Source organism: Ambystoma mexicanum, chromosome 9 (assembly GCF_040938575.1).
Source record: "Ambystoma mexicanum isolate Mex_15411 chromosome 9, UKY_AmexF1_1, whole genome shotgun sequence".
Taxonomy (NCBI): Eukaryota; Metazoa; Chordata; class Amphibia; order Caudata; family Ambystomatidae; genus Ambystoma; species Ambystoma mexicanum.
In genome coordinates, this window is record NC_090931.1 from 611,945,251 (window position 1) to 611,966,741 (window position 21,491).

General features: G+C 48.2%; 1 protein-coding gene across 11 annotated transcripts in view; it reads left to right on the plus strand.

The window, feature by feature from the left end:
• Window positions 1-21,491, plus strand: part of GIT1 (GIT ArfGAP 1) — a 583,248-nt gene that overhangs the window by 556,930 nt on the left and 4,827 nt on the right. For 9 of the 11 annotated variants that reach the window (XM_069615265.1, XM_069615270.1, XM_069615272.1 and 6 more), the window contains 2 exons: window positions 11,561-11,743; window positions 18,077-18,140. In XM_069615265.1, coding sequence (XP_069471366.1) covers window positions 11,561-11,743; window positions 18,077-18,140 — 247 coding nt within the window. The remainder of the gene's footprint in view (window positions 1-11,560; window positions 11,744-18,076; window positions 18,141-21,491) is intronic. The other 2 variants (XM_069615266.1, XM_069615271.1) reach the window with 1 other exon arrangement.

Genomic DNA, 21,491 nt, shown 5'->3' on the forward strand with positions numbered 1-21,491 from the left:
TAGTGCTACCCAATTCACTTGCGCATTTTATTCGCTATATTGCAGTCCAACAGGGTCACAGAGTCCGTAAGCTATCCCCTCCCGCTTATCCCCTCAGTGTTCTCGCTACATTCTCCTCACTTATCGTGCTCCTGGCAATCCTGCTCCTCGTCTTGCTCTGGACAGCCCTGAAAATCCAGCCACTTCGCCTCTTCCTCTGGAGTTATTGCTCGCGGTGGGGCCCCAGGCCGTGGCTTCCTCATCAGGGCCCGATGTACACGTTCAACCGTGAACCCTTGTGAGAGCTTGTCTGCCCCTATCTCTTGCAGAATCATATTCTCCACATAGTCCGTGGGGTCTTGGCCCTCTTCTCCCTCCGGCAGGCCGACCACCCGGATGTTCTGTCTTGCCCTTCCTTCCGCTTCTTCCACTCGTTTTTCAAGGTTAGCAACCTGTTTTAGTATGTGGACCTCTTTCGCATTATTTGTGCTGACATCTGTGTTAGTCTTGACTGCGCTCTCCAGGCCACTTGTCCTTTCTGCCAGTGCCCTAACATCCTGTCGCAGCAGGGTGACTTCGATTCCTACTGCGTCTATTTTGTTCTCCAAGGCCGTCCGTAGATCTGCCATTGCTGTCACCCATTTAGTGCTCAGTTCTGTTATGGCGGCTAGGACCTGATGGTTTTCTCCTTCTGGGGTACCCTCCACGGAAGCCGCGCTATACTTTGCGCTGGGGTCGAGGGAGTCCGCTGTGCCTTTGCGAAGGTCTCCATTGTAGGTTGTTTGCTCTTGGCCCTCACTCCTTTCGCTGACATTATGCAAACTTCCCTGCGTGTCTGGTTCCAGCTCTTCAGTGTTATCGTGCCTCCACCAGTTCAGTCAGGCGCTGGAGCGTCTACTTCAGACAGTTGCAATATGTGGTGGCATGAAAGGTTGTGTTTCGAGTGGGCTGTGTCCTCCCACGTCCCTCCTCTGGCTTCTGTAGTCAATGTCCCCTTAGCCTGTTCCTGCAGGCCAATCGGCACACCCTCCCTGTCACCACCACCACTGTGCCTCGGACCTCCGTGGGGTTCGGTGCTATATATCCACCTTAAAGGGAACTTTCCCGCAGCATCTGCCTTTAGCCTGCTTGATTCCTTACTACTTATTATGCCGCCATCCAGGGCAAATTAGGTTGTGACACCTTCCAGTTATTACAATGCAAAGGTCCTCCTATATTTTCCTTTTTCTGGCAACATATCCACCTTGGTTGCACCAGTGCCATTTGCTCTTAGGGATGGGCACTCCGCTTTAGGGTCTTGGGCACAAGTCTTCCAGCCAAAACAAAAAAACACTGTCAGCTGGCCCCAGCACCCTGCATGCACCATCGCTGCTCTGTTATGTACCTCTTTTCTGGATCGAAGAGCAGCGTTATTACTCAGTCATTCGCACACTGCTGTGAATTGAAGAAGCGGCCTGTGTGCTCCTCTGATCGCACGCAGCTCTGCCTGCTTCCCATCAATAATGTAGAGCAGAGATCATTCCGTCTTTTGGTTGTTAGCGAGTGAATGCCCTAGCATTCACGCAAAGCATCCGATGCACGCTCATTGTACCGCGCGCTGCTACCATGTCCTATCACACGCAGCCCAGTGATCCACGTTATTGTTCGTATTAACCGCTTGCAGCAGAGCGCCGCAGGGGCGCCAGCTGTGTGCGGCCGGGGGCAGCGCCAGCACTATCTGCCGGTCTTCTGCATTTCGCTCGTGCTGCTGTTTCCGTGCCCCAAGTCACCCGCCGCAGCAAATTGCCAAACAATGGCCGATGTCCGCGTTGCCAGTCGACGCTCCTCATATCAAGAGCGTGGCATGCAGCCAGCAGGGCTCCACTCGGCCCCCAGAGGCCAGCATTCGTCCCTTCGCTCCGTCACCCAGATCTATGCAGCCGCTCCCACCGTGATTCCTCTGTTGGCGATTTTAGTTACTTTGTATCCACACGGCCGTGTTCTTCGCGATGAATTTTCTTCCTAGTACTGCACACGATTCGCTTGCTATTTCTAGTTTGTACAGGGCACACGTTCCCAATCCTGGGGTATATAAATCGTTTTTAAAGGATAGTTTATCGGATCATTGCCGGATCCACAGGAGCTGCTGAGAAAGGCACGTCCTACTCCATGACTAGTTAGCCACGCCCCCGCCCAGGTTGTCTAATTGTGACTCTACAGCTGCTTCCATTCATGCAAGTGCCCGGATTTCCTCCAGTGACCTCTGCTTCTGAAGCAGCTTTTTCCCGAATGCCTGAGTCTCGCATCCGGCGATGACCTAAGACCGCAGTGCTGCCGCATTGGAGTACCAATGGAATTCACAATGTTTTCGTTTTATTCATAGCCTCATGACAAAGTTGTCTAGGAATTCTCATTTTGTCTTGGCGTGAGGTATGAAAGATGTCTCTCGTAATCGATGTTGGTGTGTGGCGCAAAGTACTCTGACAATTTCATGTGTAGGTCTTGGAAAGACGCTGTTTCGAGGTTGAGCAGTTATCCCGCGATGTCTCTGACTGTGGGTCCAACTGTCATGGACAATGTGTTCTTTAGCCGTGTGTCATCAGTGAGCCCCACCGCTCCTACGTAGACTTTGAAGTCCCGCAGCCATTTGCCCAACGTGGCCCTAGTTGGCTGGTGTCCCGCAGGTCGAATGTGTGTGGCAGGTGCAGTAACCGTGTTCCTTCTCCCGAGGGTAGGTGTGCTACTGGTCCTGATGTGATACCTCTTGATGTGGAGGCAACCTAATGTCCTGACATGTTGCCTGTGACTTTACTTTCTTTTTTTCTTCTTTGGGTTTCTTCTGTGTGATTAGCCCTCGTATGCCTCTTGGCAGAGGGACTTCACTGTTTCTGGGTACTTTGCACACTCTGTGTAGCGCCCAGCGGCATTCGTGCTGTAATAGTGCAGCTTTGGCTGGCTCTGTCTTCTGTGGGCTTCCCCTCCCCCTGTTGCCTGAGGCAGGAGGGATTGGGCCCTGTCTAGATGGCGCTGCACCGTGGCCATGTGCCTTGGCTCCACTTGACCCGCACCGATGCTGCGCGGTTGCTGCCTTCCCCATTATCACCACGTACCTTGTGTTTGCTGAGAGTGGAGGGGCAGGGAGAAAAGAAAACTCTGGGATTCCCGGTGGCCATGTGCAAGAAGGTGCACCGACATGCAAGTGTCGTCCCGATGGCACCCTCTTCGTCTGTGCAGCCACGACTTTCTGAGCCACGTAGATGAGTAGCTGGCCATCCGGTGTGCCGGTTACTTCCTGAGTCGGGAGCCTTGATAGCTGAGGCGTGGGTCCAGCATGGACCCCTTTGTCGCCAATGTAATGTCAAGCCTCATCTGAGCCCGAGGGCCTTCCAGGGTGGGGTGGCCGTCTTTCGAATAATGATGCGCCCACAGGCCTGTACAGACCAACACGTCTTTATTGGCACACCTGTGTTGTAGTAACTAACTGCCTTAACCCGAAAGCCCCCCCTCCCTAGCCCAACATCACTTTGGGTCCTGGCCCAAACGTAGGCCAGCCCCTTACAACCATGGAGGGCAACATGCCCTTATGCAACACCATGACATCACCAAAGGCAGGAACTAAATAACTTAGATTCTGCATGGACTATATAGCATTAAATGCAGTTACCAAGCCTGATGCCCATTCCTTGCCAAGGACAGATAACCTGGTGGATAAGCTGGGCTCAGCAAAATTCCTCAGTACTTTTGGCCTGACAAGCAGTTATTGGCATGACTGACCAGCCCAAGGAGAAGACAGCATTCTCAAACTCAGGCTTGTAACAGTTTAAGCTCATGCCCTTTGATTTAAAGACTGCACCAGCCATATTCCAGAAAATGGTTAACGATGTTCTGAATGGGTTAGAGAACTTCTGCATGGCATACTTGGATGACATAGCAGCTTGGGACAAGTTGCAGGCCCTTCAACAGGCCAATGTGACCATCAAAGCAAGTAAGTGCCAAGTTGGCCAGAGTAAAGTGGTCTACCTTGGTCATGAGGTGGTAGGAGGGGATATCAAGCCCTTACCCAGCAAAGTACAGGCTGTACAATACTGGGCTACTCAAACCCAAGTAAGAGCCTCCTTAGAACTTGGCGGGGCATGGCTAGGCGGCCATGGTGTTAGATGTGCTTCTGACCATCTCCTGCCGATCCGGAATGATCCTTGGGTGCATGGGCACCTTAATCCTGAACATTCGCTACCAGAGACAGACCAGAGTCAGTGGGAACGATAGCTGCATCGAATGATGGCACTACGCTCAAAATTCATCAAGTATTAGAGCGGCTACCGCGCTGGCGGCGGAGGACGGCGCTCAAAATCAAAGATGGCGGCTTCGCGAGCTCACCGAACAAAGGAATGGAACGACTGCGGAGGAGGGCCCGCTGTGCACCTTGAGAGGAAGCGTCCCTGGACGGCTGGGACAGCAGCCCAGATGACAACATGAAGAGCCCGAGCTGTGCTGCTGTGGAACCTAGAGAAGTGGACGCCTCAGTTGCTGCTACAGGCGTCCAGGGAAAACAGGAGTGCATGTGCGCTCCACAGACCTGGCGGCGCACAAGCGCTCTGTGGACCTGACGCAGTAGATACTGGATACCCCCAAGGGGCCCTGAAAGCGGTTGTACATAAGGCGGCAGCATCCACCTGGGACCGGAGGGCAGCAAGGGCCCCCAATATACGACAAGCCCGTCGGCTGGCCGATGAGATTGCCAGCCTTTCTGATCCACGGCACCGTGGCTAGGGGCCAGTAGGCCTCGCCTAAAACTGGGGGAATGACAGACGGCAGGACGGCATCCAAACTCTCTAAGTCGAAGCAGCCTACAATGGAGGACTTCACCAAGACCCTGCAACAGGCGGAGGGGGTGAGACCTAAGGACAAGATTTCACCTGCAGACATCACCCCTACACGCGCCGACCGGCAGATTCTGGAAGCAATTGCAGACCTTAAGGCAACGTGGCAAAGCAAGCTAGAAGCAGACACTGCCGAATTTAAGGCAGCGCTGGAGCTCAAAATCGACGCAGTGCAAGAGGAGGGTAACTGGCTCAGATTGGACATGCGGAAAATGGTGGAACGCTCAGATGAGCTGGAGAAAGAAGTGACCCTAAACACGACTGCCCGGACCTCTCACGCCTCGGAGATCCATATCCTGAAGCAGCAGGTGATCACCCAGGAGAACAGAGCAGAGGAGGCCAAAGGGCACGCTCTAAGGAACAATGTGCTCATAGTGGGCCTCCCCGAGGGGGAAGAAGGCCCTAACCCAACGGACTATGTCAAAAACATGTTGTTGCAGGAGATAGGAGCTGGGATCTTCATGCTAGGCTTCGCTGTGGAGCGAGCACACAGAGCGCTCACGAGGAAATCCCCCCCCCCCCCACATCCCCCGAGGCCGATCATCACCAAGATTTTGAACTATCGGGACAGGGAGAAGATACTGGAATATTTCAGGAAGGGGCGCCCCATACAAAGGGCTTCCGCGACCATATCGGCATATCCTGACAATACACTTGTGCAGTGCAGAAGCGGAGGCTGAACTATGGGACAGTGAAGAGATTGCGAGCGGCGGGGATGCGATAAAAGGTTGATATACCCATATAAGCTGAAGGTGATCCACAAAGCCAAAACTTTGTTTTTTGAGAGTCCGGAGGATGCGATGGAATGGTTGGATGGCCAAAATTGCCTGGAGGGAGCGGACGGCCGGAAGGAGGACGATGCGGACAAGTGAGGCCCGTCTACGGGACCGAGGTGCTGTACATATTGTGACTCTGGGACTTGATTATAGGGGCGTCAAATTTTATTGCAATATGGAGGATGCACAATGTACCATGGTAATCCTCAGGAGACAAGTAGGAAGCACTCTTAACCCCAACAGTTAGGACATTAGTTAGGTCACCAAATATTGGTGACACCCTGCCAGGTTCCCGACCTTGGCATTTCGAGGTGGGACCAAACGCAGGGGAGCCTGAGGAGCTGGGCATTGGTTTGGGTGTGGTTGAGGGGCGGGAGGGGAGGGAAGGGGAAGTGTGCTGTGGGGAATAGTTGAGTGGGGGGGGGGGGGCGAGCTAGGTGAAGAGCCCAAGTGGGGGGAGCGTGGGGAACGAGCCCAATTTCATGCTGGCCGGGACTGGGACGGTGAGCCGGGGAGGGGGGAGGCGTTCAAAGTGGTAGTACGGGGCACGGCCATATCCAAGTCTAGAGGGCTCCAAGGGGGCATAGAGCGGGAGCTACAGGAGACAGAGAGGGAGCTCGAAGAAATAATAGTCGGGGGCTACCGCACAAGAAGATACAGCGAGGGTGGCCCTACTCCAGCAGGTTAGCAGTGGGCTCTGCAAGTTAAACTATCAAGTACATCGAGAGGCAACATGCAGGGGGAGGTAAACCTGGCAGGCTGCTGGCGTGGCTATATAAGAACGAAACGCTGCGCTCAGTGATCAGGGAGATGAAGGACGAAGATGGCCAGACCTGGGATACCCAAGAAGGAGTCAATGAGGGATTTTGTAGATTCTACAGGCGCTTATATGGGGACACGAGGGAGGAGACTGGGCAAGAAACTCAGGAAACCTTGGAGGACATAGGACAGCCCAAGCTTGGTGACCAGGAGCGGGACGACCTAGACGCCCCAATCACTCTTGAAAAACTAGAGATGGTGGTACAGCACCTACCTACGTGTAAGGCCCCGGGGTCAGATGGGCTCCCGAGTGAATTTTACAAGACATACAAGCAGGAGGTGCTTCCCCCGCTGCTAGCCATGTTAAACGAGGCGTACGAACAAGGGAGGCTGCTGGAGTCCCTCAGGGAGGCGGTAATAATCCCACTCTTGAAAGCAGGCAAACCAAGCTCGGACCTACCGACCCTTGTCCATGCTTAACCAAGATAGCAAGATCCTTACTGCTGTGTTAGCCAATAGGCTTAAACGCGTCATAGGGAAACTGGTCCATACCGATCAAACAGGGTACGTGCCAGGCAGGAATATAACGGACAATCACAGGAGACTCCACCACATAATTGAGCAAACAGAAAACGACCCGGGCGAAATGGCAATAGTCTTGTTGGATGCCATAAAGGCGTTCGATTCGGTGAGGTGGCCGTGGCTGCTGGCAGCGCTGAGGGAATATGGCATGGGGCCAGGGTACCTGAGGTGGGTAAGAATGATTTATAGCTCCCCAATCCCCAGGGTTAAAACCTGCGCCATGATCTCGGACAAATGGCAGCTTAGCAGGGGCATGGGACAGGGCTGCCCCTGTTCGCCCATGTTGTACATCCTTGTTCTGGAACCACTGGCAATCTGTCTCAGACAACAGTATGGGGAGATTGGCATCCCCACAAAGGGAGGGACGCACCTCACTTCGCTGTATGCGGACGACATCCTGTTATACATGCGCTTCCCAGAGGAAAACTTGCAATTTGTCCTGGAGGTGATGGAACATTATGCCACCCTCTCGGGCATAGCTGTGAACCCCAGGAAATTGAGAATGTTCCCCTTGGGGAGATACAGAGGGGTCCCAGTGGAACACTTGCCGGTCTTGCCAATACCCTGGCAGACCAGGACTTTTAGGTATCTGGGCATCGATATATACAACTCGGTTGTGGACAAACACAAATACAACACGGAGCGGGCAGTGGCAGGCATTAAGAACAGCATGGGGTTCTGGTCTAGGCTCCCTTTGGCCATGATTGGTAGGGCGGCGCTGCTCAAGATGGTGGTCCTGCCGAGACTGTTGCACTTCTTTGTGAATATTCCACATATGCTCCCTAGACAGTTTTTTGGGAAGCTCCACAGCTTATGTAGGGGCTTCATCTGGCATAATACCAGGAACAGGGTGGTTTTACGGAAGTTACAAAACCCGAGTGACAAAGGGGGCATACATTTACCGAACTTTGAGCTATACTATGTGACAGGACAGCTTCAGTATGTGACCAGGTGGCTGTCCGAGGAAGAGTCCGCTGAGACCAGGCTTTTGGACAAGGACCCTGCCCCTTATTACCTGAGGGAGGTGGTGTGGTTGACAAAAACTAAGGTGCAGGGAAGGGCAAGGCTCCTAACACTGGGATGGGAAATCTGGAACAAAACGTGGCTGCTGGTGGGAATCCCAACCCCATGCTTCCTGCAGGTGCCGCTGGTAGTGGTATGCGGGGAGGAAACGCAATTGATAACTGCGATCTGTAAATATTGGGAATGACCGGGACTTGTGACTCTCTGGGATGTATGGCAAGAGGGCGAGTCACTAGACTTCAGTAGGCTGATGGAAGACAACGGGGTGCATGTAGGCCAACACATCACCCATACTAGAGTCATTAAACGGGTGTTGGACAGATGGTCTGCGGAAGTGCTATCAGAGCAACTTGACATGGTCATTGAGACAATGTATGATATCTCGGAGGGTGGGCATGAAGTGTCCCGCATATACGAGTTACTGATGTCTAGGGTGAGTAAGGAGGTGCTGCAATTGAGACAGGATTGGGAGGAGGAGGTGGGAGAACCCCTGTTAGATGGACAATGGAACAGAGTTCAGAGGTACCACAAGAAGGTGTCTCGCAACGCAAGACTTCAGCAGATACAGCTGTATGTCACCGATAGGGCATATATGACCCCTGGTAGGATTGCCAAGTTTGGGAACCCAGTGGCGCTAAAGTACCCACAGTGCGGGGAGGCGGAAGCAGTGCTGATACACATGTTCTGGGCTTGCCCAGAGGTGGGCAGATTCTGGACTGAGATCAGGCTACCCCTGGCAGATAAAGCGATTGCATTGGAGGTGGAATCAGTATGGGCATGTTTGCTGGGGGTGTTCGCCAGGCCGCGTAACCTGAAGCACGTTAGTAAATTGAAGGACCTGGCCTACATTCTGGCCAAACGGAGAATCGCCATGTGCTGGAAGGCCACCCGGCGGCCCAGATTAGAGGCGTGGTTGGCGGACCTCCTAAAATGGGCAGACGCAGAATCAACAGTTTGGTATGAAGCAATCAGCAGGGGTGGGGAGGAAGAAGTGGGACCCTTGATAGAATGGAGCCAACTGGTGACCACACTAGCAGGCACCCCCATGGTGGGTTCCAATGAGGTCACTGCGCAGGAGACGTGAGTGCAAAACGAGATACTTTGGCGGGCGGCATGGGAATAGGGGCTCGAGTTAAAGGGGAGGGGGGGAGAACCGCAATGTTTGATGTATGACTATATCGCAGTAGACTTAAATGCACATGTCCTCTAAGTTGTAATGTTTGGTGTGTTGATATTTAAAAATATATATTTTTTTTTTTAAAGAGCCTCCTTAGAACTTACTGGTTATTTTTAAAAATATATATTTTTTTTAAAAGAGCCTCCTTAGAACTTACTGGTTATTACAGGAACTTCATTGTTAACTATGGGACCATATCCTCTCCCCTGAATACCATATCCTCTCCCCTGAATACCATATCATTTGCCAAGCACCCTAAAAAGGTGAAGAGGAATATGAAAAAGCCTCCCAGGGGCTGAACTATGCCCTCTGTAAAGCTCCAGTGCTGAGAGCTCCAGATTACACTCAGGCTTTCATGTCCAAACTGACGCGTCAACACAGGGACAGAAGCATGCCTGAGCCAGTTTGATAGCAAAGGCAGGGAGCACCCCATCCGTTTTTTTTAGTAGAACATTAAGAGAAGGGGGAAAACAGGGTGGGCAACCATTGAACGTGAATGTTATCTATTGTGTGGACCCTGAAGAAATTCAGACCATACCTCTATGGAATTACTTTCGAAATTCAAACTGACCACCAACCCTTAAGGTGTCTGATATAGATGAAATGAGAAAACACAAAATTGTTCAGGCGGTCCACACACCACTAAGGCATTGACTTCACTATTGAGCACAGGTCAAGTACCCAACATAAGAATGGTGATGGTCTCTCCAGAAAGTATGACCGACTGGATAAACGGAGCCATACAGGAGTGGATTAGATCCTCCTGTCACTAGGCTGGGGGGGATTTGCAGGAGGACGAGTGTTTGGGAGATTTATCATTTGTATACTTTATCCCCTCTCTTAGTGAGACCCCCCAGCACTTTTTGCCTGACTTCTGGACCTTTTTCTTTCAATCCTGAATGAGTGAGCCTTTTTCCTCTCATTCATTCTTGTGGGCTCTGTGTTTTGGAACTCTATTCTTTGTGTTCTACCTGTACCATGAAGTCTGTCCGCACAATAGCTCTTAAAGGTGTCTGTGGTTTTACTACTGCAGCACACAGCTCCTTGTGTACAGTGTTGATGGGGAGGATAGAGAGCCAACTAATGGTGAGGATCTGTGCCATTCAAACTGACAAGGGTTGTCCAATCATGGACAGCCTCTGGCGACCACATCTGCCCAGCAACAGACCTACGTAGCCATGGATTTGGACTGCGGCCAGCCAGCACATCTGGCCATAAACTTTGCCCCTTTTCCCAGGAAAGCTGGAGCTTTCTCCAAAAAAGGGCTTACTATGCATGATAAATCTGAACTATAGAGTGCAGGAAGAAGGCCAAAATATATGATGTCCAAATGATGTGTAAATCTTGTGGCAAGGGCAATTTTAGTGTATATTGTAACCTAAAAGGCATTAAGCGGTAAAATGCAAAAGGCTACAAGACCTTTAAACACCGACACTGAGCTATGGTGAAGAGTGCAGTGCAAAATAAACAGAGCATTTCATAATGGAGAACAGAGTTCTCCTACACTGATGGCCATAGTGACTGATCAGTGCCCCCAAAATCAGATGAGCTTAGCAAGGCAAGTGAAGTATAAAGGCTTCACTTGGCCCCAAAAGTCAGGATAGGTTCAAAACAGCACAAAGTTGTTGGGTTCCATAGATGTCAATGGAGGGAAAGCAGTAAAAAGAACATATTTGCCAACAATGATTATAATGGGACAATGGGCAAATGACACACAGTTGAAATAAGGTATCAAATTATGGTAGGAAGGAATGGCTGGAAGGATTGTGCACTGCATGAGCGTACTTCTTTTTGTGCTGACACTACTGTTCAGAAGTGATGAGGGTACCCTACCTTGCGTGTGGACACTCCTGAATAAGTCAAGTAGAAGTTGTCTTTCCAATTCAAACACTGGAGGTCAGGACTAGAAAAGATCAGTTTCTTCCAAAAGAGGCGGTCCTTCTGGTGCTGATTCTGTGGTGTAGGACACTTGTGGTGGGTGTATTAGGTTTAATGTTGAAACAAGGGTAGGGGCTGTGCTTCCATTGCAGATGGCATGAGTCAGGATTAGAAGTTACCTTTCCAGTCTTTCAGGACGATGATGCTCTCCTCAAACTGACATTGAAGTGGTGAGACTGAAGGATTGCAAGTGGAAATGATGTTCAAATGCTGCAAGTAACAGGATTAGGAGAGATTCTGATCTTCCAGTGATGACACTGGTGAGCAGGATGTGGGAGTCATGGGGATGGCGTAGTAGTAGGACTCAGGCAGAGGACATTGTTTATATGCTCTTCATTTTGCTAAATTAATGCAACATTTTCCAGTGTACCGCCCTGTTAATAAATAATTGTTGCTTTCTTCGCTTCCCCATCAATCCCCACTCCCTCTACAACCCATTACCCTCCACCCCCCCTGTGGCTTGGCAGTACGGATGGTAGGAGATTTATGGAGATGGGAAGGGATGAAGAGTTTCACCATGAAATTGATGACTTGGATTTGGAACTGGACCCAGGACTTCCAAGTACAGAAGATGTGATCCTGAAAACTGAACAAGTCACCAAGAACATACAGGAGCTTCTCCGGGCTGCACAGGAATTCAAGCATGATAGGTGAGTGATTTGACCCAGAAAGGCAATCAACCACTCTGTAGAGCTTTGTGATAACCTGTGTTACAATTGGTGAGGCCAAAATGCCTTATTTGCACATCTAAGAGCCTCCATATTTTTCCCTGGCTATTTTACCAACATTTTCCTTGAGTAGTCTTAATCTAAGACCTCATGATGAGTGCAACTCTGGCGAAAGCCTCCAAGTTCGGATGCCACAAAGACATCCTGTTCCTTGTGCGATTAATCTTGCACAGCTAGCTGTATGGGTTCCACTGGTTAGGTCAGCCTACGGTGAATGTGTATAATGTGGTACCTGCCCAATTAACCATGGCCTAGTCACTGAATTTGGTGAAGAGCCATTTTACTGCATTTTCCTGCTGGTTGTTTGGGGGGGTGGAGGGTTGGAGTAGGTAAAAGGGAAAGCAGAGGCTAGTGGGAGGAGATTATAGGGCCTGACGCACCCATAAAAATGGCAAAAAATTTGATGAAATGGCCATCACGGTGAGATGTATTAGATCTTGTACGTTTGGAGGGGCACATCCTGCTCTCCCATGGGATTATCCATAACAGCAAACCCTTACAAAATCCAGTACTGAGTCGAAGAGCTAGCCATTGTTCCTATGATAGTGTGTGGGAAACGGAGGTAGGCATATATGATCATGGCGGTTTATAGTGATATTTTCGAATGGCATATTTTCGAATGCCATTATGTTGATGCAATTTTGCCGAAAAAAAAATATATATATATATATATATTTTATTTTGTTTAAAATGGGGGGGGTCCCCCTCAAACCCCGGTTTATTTTAACACTTTGGTAAAAACAAAAAAAACAAAATAATATATATATTCGAAAACAAAAGTCTACTAAATTGTTTCGACATAATGGTGTTTAGAAAATATGTATTCGAAAATATGACCGGATACCCATCATGGCCATTGCCTGCTGTGGAGAGCAAGGGCTGCAATGACCAAAACCAGACTGGGATGGTCTCTTCATGCGTGCCTGGAATTCTGATATCTGCACCAGAGAAAAAAGCATGGGAAGAAAATGGTGAAATTAGCCCCCCCCCCCTCCTCACCCCAATGATGAGTCATTGTCAAAAGTGTGAAGGATGCACCTTCCGACTGGAAGCAAAGTGTTAGCTCGGCTTCTGAATTCCCTATAGAACTAGAGTCTGCATCAGTATTTGTCCAACACAGGTTGAGCTTGAGGATGAGTGCTCGCAGAAACAGAACGCCCAACTGGTGAGGACAACATGGAAGCTCTGTCTGACTGCATCTTGATCAAATCAAAACTGACGGTGTTAGGCAAAGTTTGTATGCCGTACCCTCTGGGACCACTACACACAACTCTGACTACAGGTATAGGCAACCCAACCTTTGGTATAAGCTTGTACTACACAGTTTTGGTAGCGTGGTGAGGAGCCAGGCTTATCTCAAGAGGGGTAAATGTGAGCTGTAGTGGGGGTACACAGAGATTTACAGTTACAGGTATTCAAATAAAATCTTACACTCAAGGTTTCTTGCATAAATAATTATTAATTTATCAGTCAGTTAGAATGCCTTCTTCAGAAGGGAGCAATATAGTAGTAACATACAAGTAATACACTTCAATACTTTACACTCTTAGTTTCTAAATCAGTAAAGACCCTTTTGGGATGGCCCACAGACACAACCTACACCCACAGGTGACTTCAATAACTAGGGTGCTGGGACATTAATATCTTACTGTAAGCATTTAGAATACTTTTATAAATTGGTAAAAGGCAAAGGTTATTAGAACATCAAGAAACCACGAATATTCGTAAGCAGGCAAATACTTTTGGATCCCACAAGATGAGTCCTACAATTCAATAGGCTAAGCCAAAGTCAATGGGCAAAAGTCTTGTATAGAATGAAGCACTTCTGGTAGGTAAATGGAAAAGTCTTTGCACGAGTTCTTAGGAGTCTTTGATGAAAAGAAGAATCAAATGTAAGGCCACAAGCTGATTAGGCTTGTGAGTGCTAGAAGTTTCAAGCAACTCTACAGTAAGAGGTAAGTTCTTAGACTTGTTTTACAGTACTTTAGAAATGAAGAAAAGATGCAGCTGATGACTTCTGTTCCTGTGTAGCTCTGCAGATCTCAATGTTCCTGGGCTTCAGTCGTGGGGACAATGGGGAGGACGTCAGGGGACTCCTGCATTGCACTGGGGCGGTCAAAACTTGCAACCGACAAACTTCACTTTCAGTGGCTGTTCAGTGTTTCAGCTCCTTGCGTTTAATGGAAATAGTTTTATACGAATGGTTCGAACTACAATTGTTCGAATCACAATTGACCTTTGCACAATTGACCGAATTTTGAAGGTCAATTGTTACATATATGCGGGGGGAAACCCCCCGCAACACCCCATTATTTATATATATCTCTATCTCTATCTCTATCTATATATATATATATATATATATATATATATATATATATATATATATATATATATATATATATATATATATATATATATATATATATATATATATAGGTCAATTCGGACCCTTGACTTTCGGTTAATTAGGTCATTCGAACAATTATGTTTGAACAATTTGGGTAATACCAATGGAAATGGCAATACTGTGGTTCCTGGCTGTCGAGATGGGCTTTGCTTGCTTCTGGGGTCCCGCACTCTGTTGAGGGGGCTCGGGCTTGGTCAGTCCTGCTTCCTGGGAGTGCGGAGGATCTTCCAAAAGCTCTAGACCAGCTTAAAAGCAACACACAAAATCTGGTGTTCCTCTCCCTGGCTATACGGTTTCTAGCAGCAACTCTGTGGAAACTCAGCCAGCTCTGAGATGGATTTCCAGGTGGCTTACTTTGGAGTTGATTGGTCCCACCAACCCAAAGGGAGAAGTCGTCCTTGCAGGGGCTTCTCTGTCGATGCGAACTTGGCGTTTCTGTCACGACCCTCGCCCAAAACCCCCTCTTGCAAGCCCATTGGCCAGGTGGAGTCAGGACTCGGGCCTCTAGAACCTGGCATCCTCTTCAAAAGCCCTCATGGGGCCAGTCCTGGCGCCTATGGGGCCAGGCTCATACACCATGAACAACAATGTGCTTGGGAACTACTATATTGTATTGTCAGCCAACATGGAGGCATCCACATAGCTTGGTTCCCTAAGAACCAAGTTATGCGGTCTAGTGTTTTGGGTGTGGCAGGCCTGGAACTACTTTCCCTGGTACTACTTTACCTGGGCTATATAAACCACACCCTGACTGCAGAACATGCTTTGTGTTACTTTGCAGCTTGCAACGTGATGCTCACTGTATCCAGCTATTCCCTCGAACCTCAGAGAAGCAGAACCTGCAAGTAGACAAAAGGAACATCATTAGCAGCAGCATCATTTTACCTGCAGTCTTCATCTTTAAACACTCGCAGCTACTGAGAACAGCTCCCTCGAATCTGCACTCCTCCCAGACAGAACGACCTGAAAGAGGAAGATAGAGGCAACATTAAAGAAAGCTGTAGAGACATTTACAAATTACTAACTGCTCAAAAGGCTTACCTGGCTGGTCGCCTCTCGGCTGGCACCACTTCGGACATTCCACTCGCGCTGAAGAACACCGTGACCTACAAGGAAGGAAAACACAGGTTAGCAAAGGCAAGACTTTGCAGCGCTGCGCATAGCGCTTACTTACCGCATCATAGCGCTCTTAATGTGCCATCATTTACCAGCGGGGCTCAACCAAGCCAGTTCGCCGCGCTGAAGCTTTGCATACCTAAGGGAGAAAAAAGACATTTTAAACAAAGAAAGGCATGCAGGTTAGCAACAAAACTAAAGAACAGCAATAAGACATACCTGAACAATGTCAAACGGGCCGGTGTCAGTGAAGTAACTGGACCGCACTCGCCCATGAAAGACAACACGCCCCTGCAAAGAAGGCAGGACGGAGAGCACGCCTAATTCTACCACAAGGCAGAACCTTCCCCGCAGACCACATCAGGGCAAAGCTGAGAAGCATACCAGCGAGTTACCCGGCTGGGGGGCGTCCCTGTGGATACCAGGTGAGCGTAACAGTTTCGGCACTGCAGCAGGGCTTCACCGTGCAAACCAACGGTCCAGGAGTTGCAACAGGCGTCCTATTCAAGCTCTTCTTCGGTTCCTTCGTCCAGTGGTCGACTCTCCCTTCCAAGCCAAAGGATTTGCCTTTTATTCAGTTCTCTCCCATTCATTCCAGCCTAGCTGTCAATCACCCAGCAGGGTGGCTGCCCTTGTCCGACAGTCTGCTGGTCAATCACCACAGAGTGCATTTGGGTCTCCTAGGAGATGAATCACATGGAGTTTCGGGCACCTCCCTCACTTCCTGCCTACCCTAGACACAGGTTTCACTCGTGAAGCCCGCCAAAGGCAAAATGAACAAAGAGACCAAACCTTGTTTGGTGCGCAGAGTAAATCTCAAGAGGGACCCTTTCACAAAGAAATGGCGAAAAAAAGACGACCAGGAGCCATTTTGAAAAAGATGGCGCCCATTGTTGCTTTACAGCAGCTGTGAACGCAGCCCACATTAAATGCAAACCATGGTAGTTCAAACGACACTGCCACCAGCCATTCAATGAGAAACGGGTAGCATAAAAAATGTTACATGAGAAGCTAGACAAAGGGGTTACTAGGTAACCCCTCCAGCACTCTATTGTAAGATAGTGTGTGCTGGGTCTAGAAAGTTACAATAGTAAGTAAAGTTAATTTCACTTTACTGCTGTGGGAAACAGTAGTTTATCCCAGAGAAGGTAGTTAAACCTTTGGGACATCTGGAAGACTTCTCTGTGTCACTGTACTGAAGGTGCTTTGTGACACAATGTAAAAGATGCCTATGGAGATTGTCAGACTCCACAACCAAATGAAACACGGAGGTAAAATTCACATTAAAATAAGAGTCACACTCTCAAGGGAAAAAAAATCAAGTCCTCAAAATCCAGTTGCTGGGGGTCTCTAAGGTGGAGGAAATTAGCACATTTCTGAGAATTCTCCCTAACAGACGGCAAGGTTCTGCCAGTGTCTGTGGACTGTACAATTCTTCAAGAACTGGTGCTTCCACCCTACAAGGAGCACACCTCAATATAGCCCTGTGGTTCATCCGTGCAGACCGGAATGGAAGAGGAAACTGCGAACCAGACACTTGCCACACTGGTTCAGTACGGAGCCTCAAGCATGTCAGTTTGAAAGTAATTTAGAACTTAAGAGCTGTGAAGAATTGATGGGGATCTGAGCAAATGCACCTTCGTGCATTAGCGTCCTCTAATTGCGTTTAGCGTCCAACCCAATGGCAGAAAAAAAAGTTTATAAAATGTACTCCTATTATATAGGGCTCTGCAAGTCATTATCGGAGCGACCGTTTTCCAAACACACTTCCGCTTCAAATCGAAGACTTCAAAACTGAGACTTCAGGAAACTATTGCAGATCGACCGGCGTCGACTATGCATCTCCAGGCCAAAAGGCAAACGGCGAAAGTGGGGAAAGCATTTTTAAACGCACTTTAGATTTTTCATAGAATGCTTTCATACAGACATTTCCCTTGAACATTGGCTCTCTGTCTTTATTTTTCCAGCAATGAAGAATACACCATTTACATTTTGTCCCTCCTGCAACACCAAGCTTCTCTGCAAGGACATGCATTGCGTGTGCAATAGTTGTCTTTCACAGGACAATGCAAGTAAAGTGTCAGCGTGTAAGCTCTTTAAAATGGTGGCAGCAGATATTTCCTTACCATGTTTTAATCTTTTTACTTGTGCACTTTGTATTTACCACAAATTGCTACAAGAGTGGGCAGCACTTCAACATGGCTTTGCCACACTATCTTTTGCCTGTCCTTTGGCCATATTGTTCTTTGGCCTTCTCAACTGCCTTCTCGGGCCAGAATTGCTTTTTATGGAATGCCCATTCCCGGGGAAGGCATGTAGCTTCATTGGTGAGTTGACCCTGAGAATTAGCGAGCTGTGAAGCTACATGTCTTCCCCGGGAAAGGACATTCCATGAAAAGCAATTTACATGTTACTTTACATTTAGTCCTACAGAAGTTGTTAACATGAGTTGGATCCCAATGAGATGTATGTCTGTGGCCTGCAGGTTGCACATACCTATCTGAGGCAAGTGTACTAATCGATCGTGCCATCTTTACAAAAGCGTACTGAACGGGTACCCCTTCGACTGATGGCAGTTCTGTTTTGAGTGTTTTTGAAGGGCACTAAATTTTCGAAAATTCTTTCTTGTGACTTGTTTCCTATGCTCTAGATGTGTTTTTGGGGGGCAGGATTTGGGAACATGGTGCATCAAGACTCTGAGTTCATGTTTTTTACTTGTCTTTTTGCAGTTTCGTGCCCTGCTCTGAAAAAATTCACACTGCAGTTACAGAGATGGCTTCCCTCTTTCCAAAGGTACGCTCCTTCTTCCAGTTTTTAAAGCCATCGTGTCAGTTGGCATGTCTTGAGCACGGGTGGGTTTACAATCTAAGCTATAAGGTCTAAACCTGGGGATTTGCAGCAATGAATGTGCCTGGTGCTAGATTGCAAAGGGATCTATAGTATTTTATACATCTGTGCATCCTTGTAACTAGACTATTGTAATAACCTCATTTGTTTGTCCTCATATTCCTTCCCTCCTCCCTTTCATCAAATCTGCCATCCACACACTGCTCTACTCTATCGGTCTACAAAATATTTCGATTTTGCAGACACAAAGATTACCTTTTTTAATATAGTAGTAGTGCACTGTAGAAAGAGGTGTCCTGGTTGACTGAAGGTTTTGGTCCAGGCACAGAAGAAACAAGTAGGAGAAATTCAATTAAATGCTTCCTCCAAAAAAGCAAACTTTTGTGAGAACTGAACACAGTGCTTGTTGTACTTCATTTGGCCCCATAATAACCAATGGTACAATTGGTAGCCTAAAGTGAAGCAGTATGGGATACCCTTCCGCTGACTCTTTGATCCATTTCTTCGACTTTGGATTTTTAAAAGGGACTTGAGACAATGTTGTTCAGTCTCCTGATTAGTTGCCCTCTGCCTCTCCCCCTGACATTTTGATTCATTCTGACTTAATCCTTCACAAGACGTGCAGGCGTGTGGCACACTGTATAAGAATTCTAATAAATAAAATAAATTACTCACCGTAATCTTATTTCTGATGCTTGTATCTGCTTAGTCACATGCTCTGCATAGTCCGACATCTGGTGGTAGTCTCAGAGTATTACAAGATTTGTTTTTGAAATTCATCAACTGGGCGTGTTAGTAATACTATACCTAGTGGGACGTCTACTGTACCCATGGTCCTTCACATGTCGAGGTCCCTCAGATTGTTTTTCTGACATGAGGTTGTATGAACTGTAGCGCAAGTACAGATGGTATGAATCAGAAAAACACTGATAGAGCAGACTCCTGAAGGGAGGAAGGGTGGGGTGCATGTGAATCTAAGCAGATACAAGCATCAGAAATAAGATTACGGTGAGTAATATATATTCCTTCTGAGGCTTGTGGATCTGCTTAGATCACATGTTCTGCATAGATTAGCACACAATATCTGACGGCGAGATGTGAGAAGGTACAGCAGCAAATATGTTTTAGCACCTTTTGTCCAACCTGTGAATCTGCTTTAGAGTCAGTATCAATGCAATAATGCCGTGTGAAGGTATGAATGGAACTCCATTTAGCTGCTTTGCAAATGGTGTCTAGGGGGACTTTTGCAATGAAGGCTTGGGTAGCTCCTGTACATCTGGTAGAATGAACCCAGGGAGTGAAAGGTAAAGCTCTTTTGTATAGGGAATATCAGAGTTGTATGCATTTGACTATCCATCTGGAGATGGCGTTTTTAGAGATGCCAAGTGCTATGGAAACAAAGAGGTGGTCTGTTTTCCTTAGGGGTTTAATTTTGTTCACATAGTACAAGTCTGCCCTCCGTACACCTTGGTGAAAACCTAGGGTGTGTTCGAAGGACAACTTTGTCCTTGAATTTTGAAGAAAGGGTCTTGTACGGACAATGCCTGTAGCTCACTGACTCGTTTTATGGAGGTGATGGTTTCCAGGAATGCAGTTGTGTAGGTCAAATGTTTTAGGCTGGCCTTGTGCATAGGTTCAAAGGGCAGACCCGTCGGACCCATGAGTTTGGAGAGCAGAACGTTAGGATCCCAACCTGGTGGAGGGTTAGAAATGGGAGGGTATAGCCTCTTTACCCCTTCCATGAAGGCTTTTATGACAGGAACCTTCAACCAGGACATATTGCTTTGTTAAGTGGTGTAAGCGGACAGAGCCGCCAGGTGTACCTTGGTGGAGATGAATACTAAGCCGGAGTCTAGTAGGTAAAGCATAAAATGCAGAATGTTGGCTGGAGTACATTTTTATTAGATTTATGGATTGTGACCTGCACCATAACACAAACCTTTTCCACTTGTTGAAGTGAGTGTCTGGTGTCCATGCCTCTTTTAGGATATCTATACACCGTTGTGGAAGATTTAAATGACCTAACTCCGACTTCAGGAAACAGGCTGCCAAGTTCATGGATTGAGGCAGAGGATGGAGAGATGCCCCCTTGTGTAGTGATAGCATGTTGTAGGGGCACAGGAGCTTGATTGAATTGCACATTGATTGTTTGAGCAGATGTGGAAACCAAGGTCTGTCTCGCCCACATGGAAGCAACCAGGATTGGAGTAACTTTTCCTGGTGCATTTTGTGCACTATCCTGCTCAGGAGTGGCGTTGGAGGAAAAGCGTGAGCAAATTTCCCTGACCAGTCCCTTTGGACCCTGGTTGGGGAAGCCTGGACTGCTTAGAGTATCTGCCAGAGCATTGAATTAGCCTGGAACGTGGTGCGAGGTTAGGAACATATTCCGCTTGAGTGCCCACTTCCATATTTTGTATAATAGCCTGGACAGACTTGGACAGTGTGTGCCTCCATGCTTGTTTATGTAGAACATGGCAGCGGTGCTTTCTGTGAGGACTTGCACTGTTTGACCTGTAAAATGTTGCTGAAGGGCTTGTAGAGCCTTGAGAACTGCCAGAAGTTCTAGGAAATGTATGTGTTTTTGGGCTGTGGTGCATGGCCACTGGCTGTGGGCTGTGTGGTGGACGACGTGAGCTCCCCATCCGGCGAGTGGGGCGTCTGTAGTTGGAATCGCTTGTGTTGGTGGAATGCGAAAGGTTTTCCTTTTTGCAGATTGTCCCTGAACCACCAGCCAAGAGCCTGTACCAGGGTTAGCGAAACAACCACTAGATCGTTCCGCTGACCGCTTGCCTGAGACCATTGTTTCGCTAACCCACTCCTGGATTGGGCACAAACATGCGTGTGGAACCAAGTGTATGCATGATGCCATGATACTGAGCAAGCGCATTGAATGGCTTGTGTACAGTTATCTGGCGACCAGCTTTGTAATGAGGTACTTGCAACAGCATGTTTTGTACCCTCTCGTTTGACGGGAAAGCCAGCAGCTCCTCTGTCTTTAAGATGGCTCCCAGAAATTGTTTTATTTGGCCGGTAACGAGACTTGACTTTCTCGTTGATGGAAAATCCCAATTGGAAAAAAAGGTTGATGGTTCTTTGGGTGTTGTCTTTGCAAACCGGAGGAGACTCCCTGGTTATTAGCTAGTTATCTAGATAAGGGTACAAAGGGATCGACTCTCTGCAGAGGTGTGCTGCCATTACTGCAAGCACCTTTGTGAACACTCTTGGGGCTGAGGTAATGCCGAAGAGGAGCACCTTGACCTGGTTGTGTACTCCTGCTATTTGGAATCGTAGTTATTT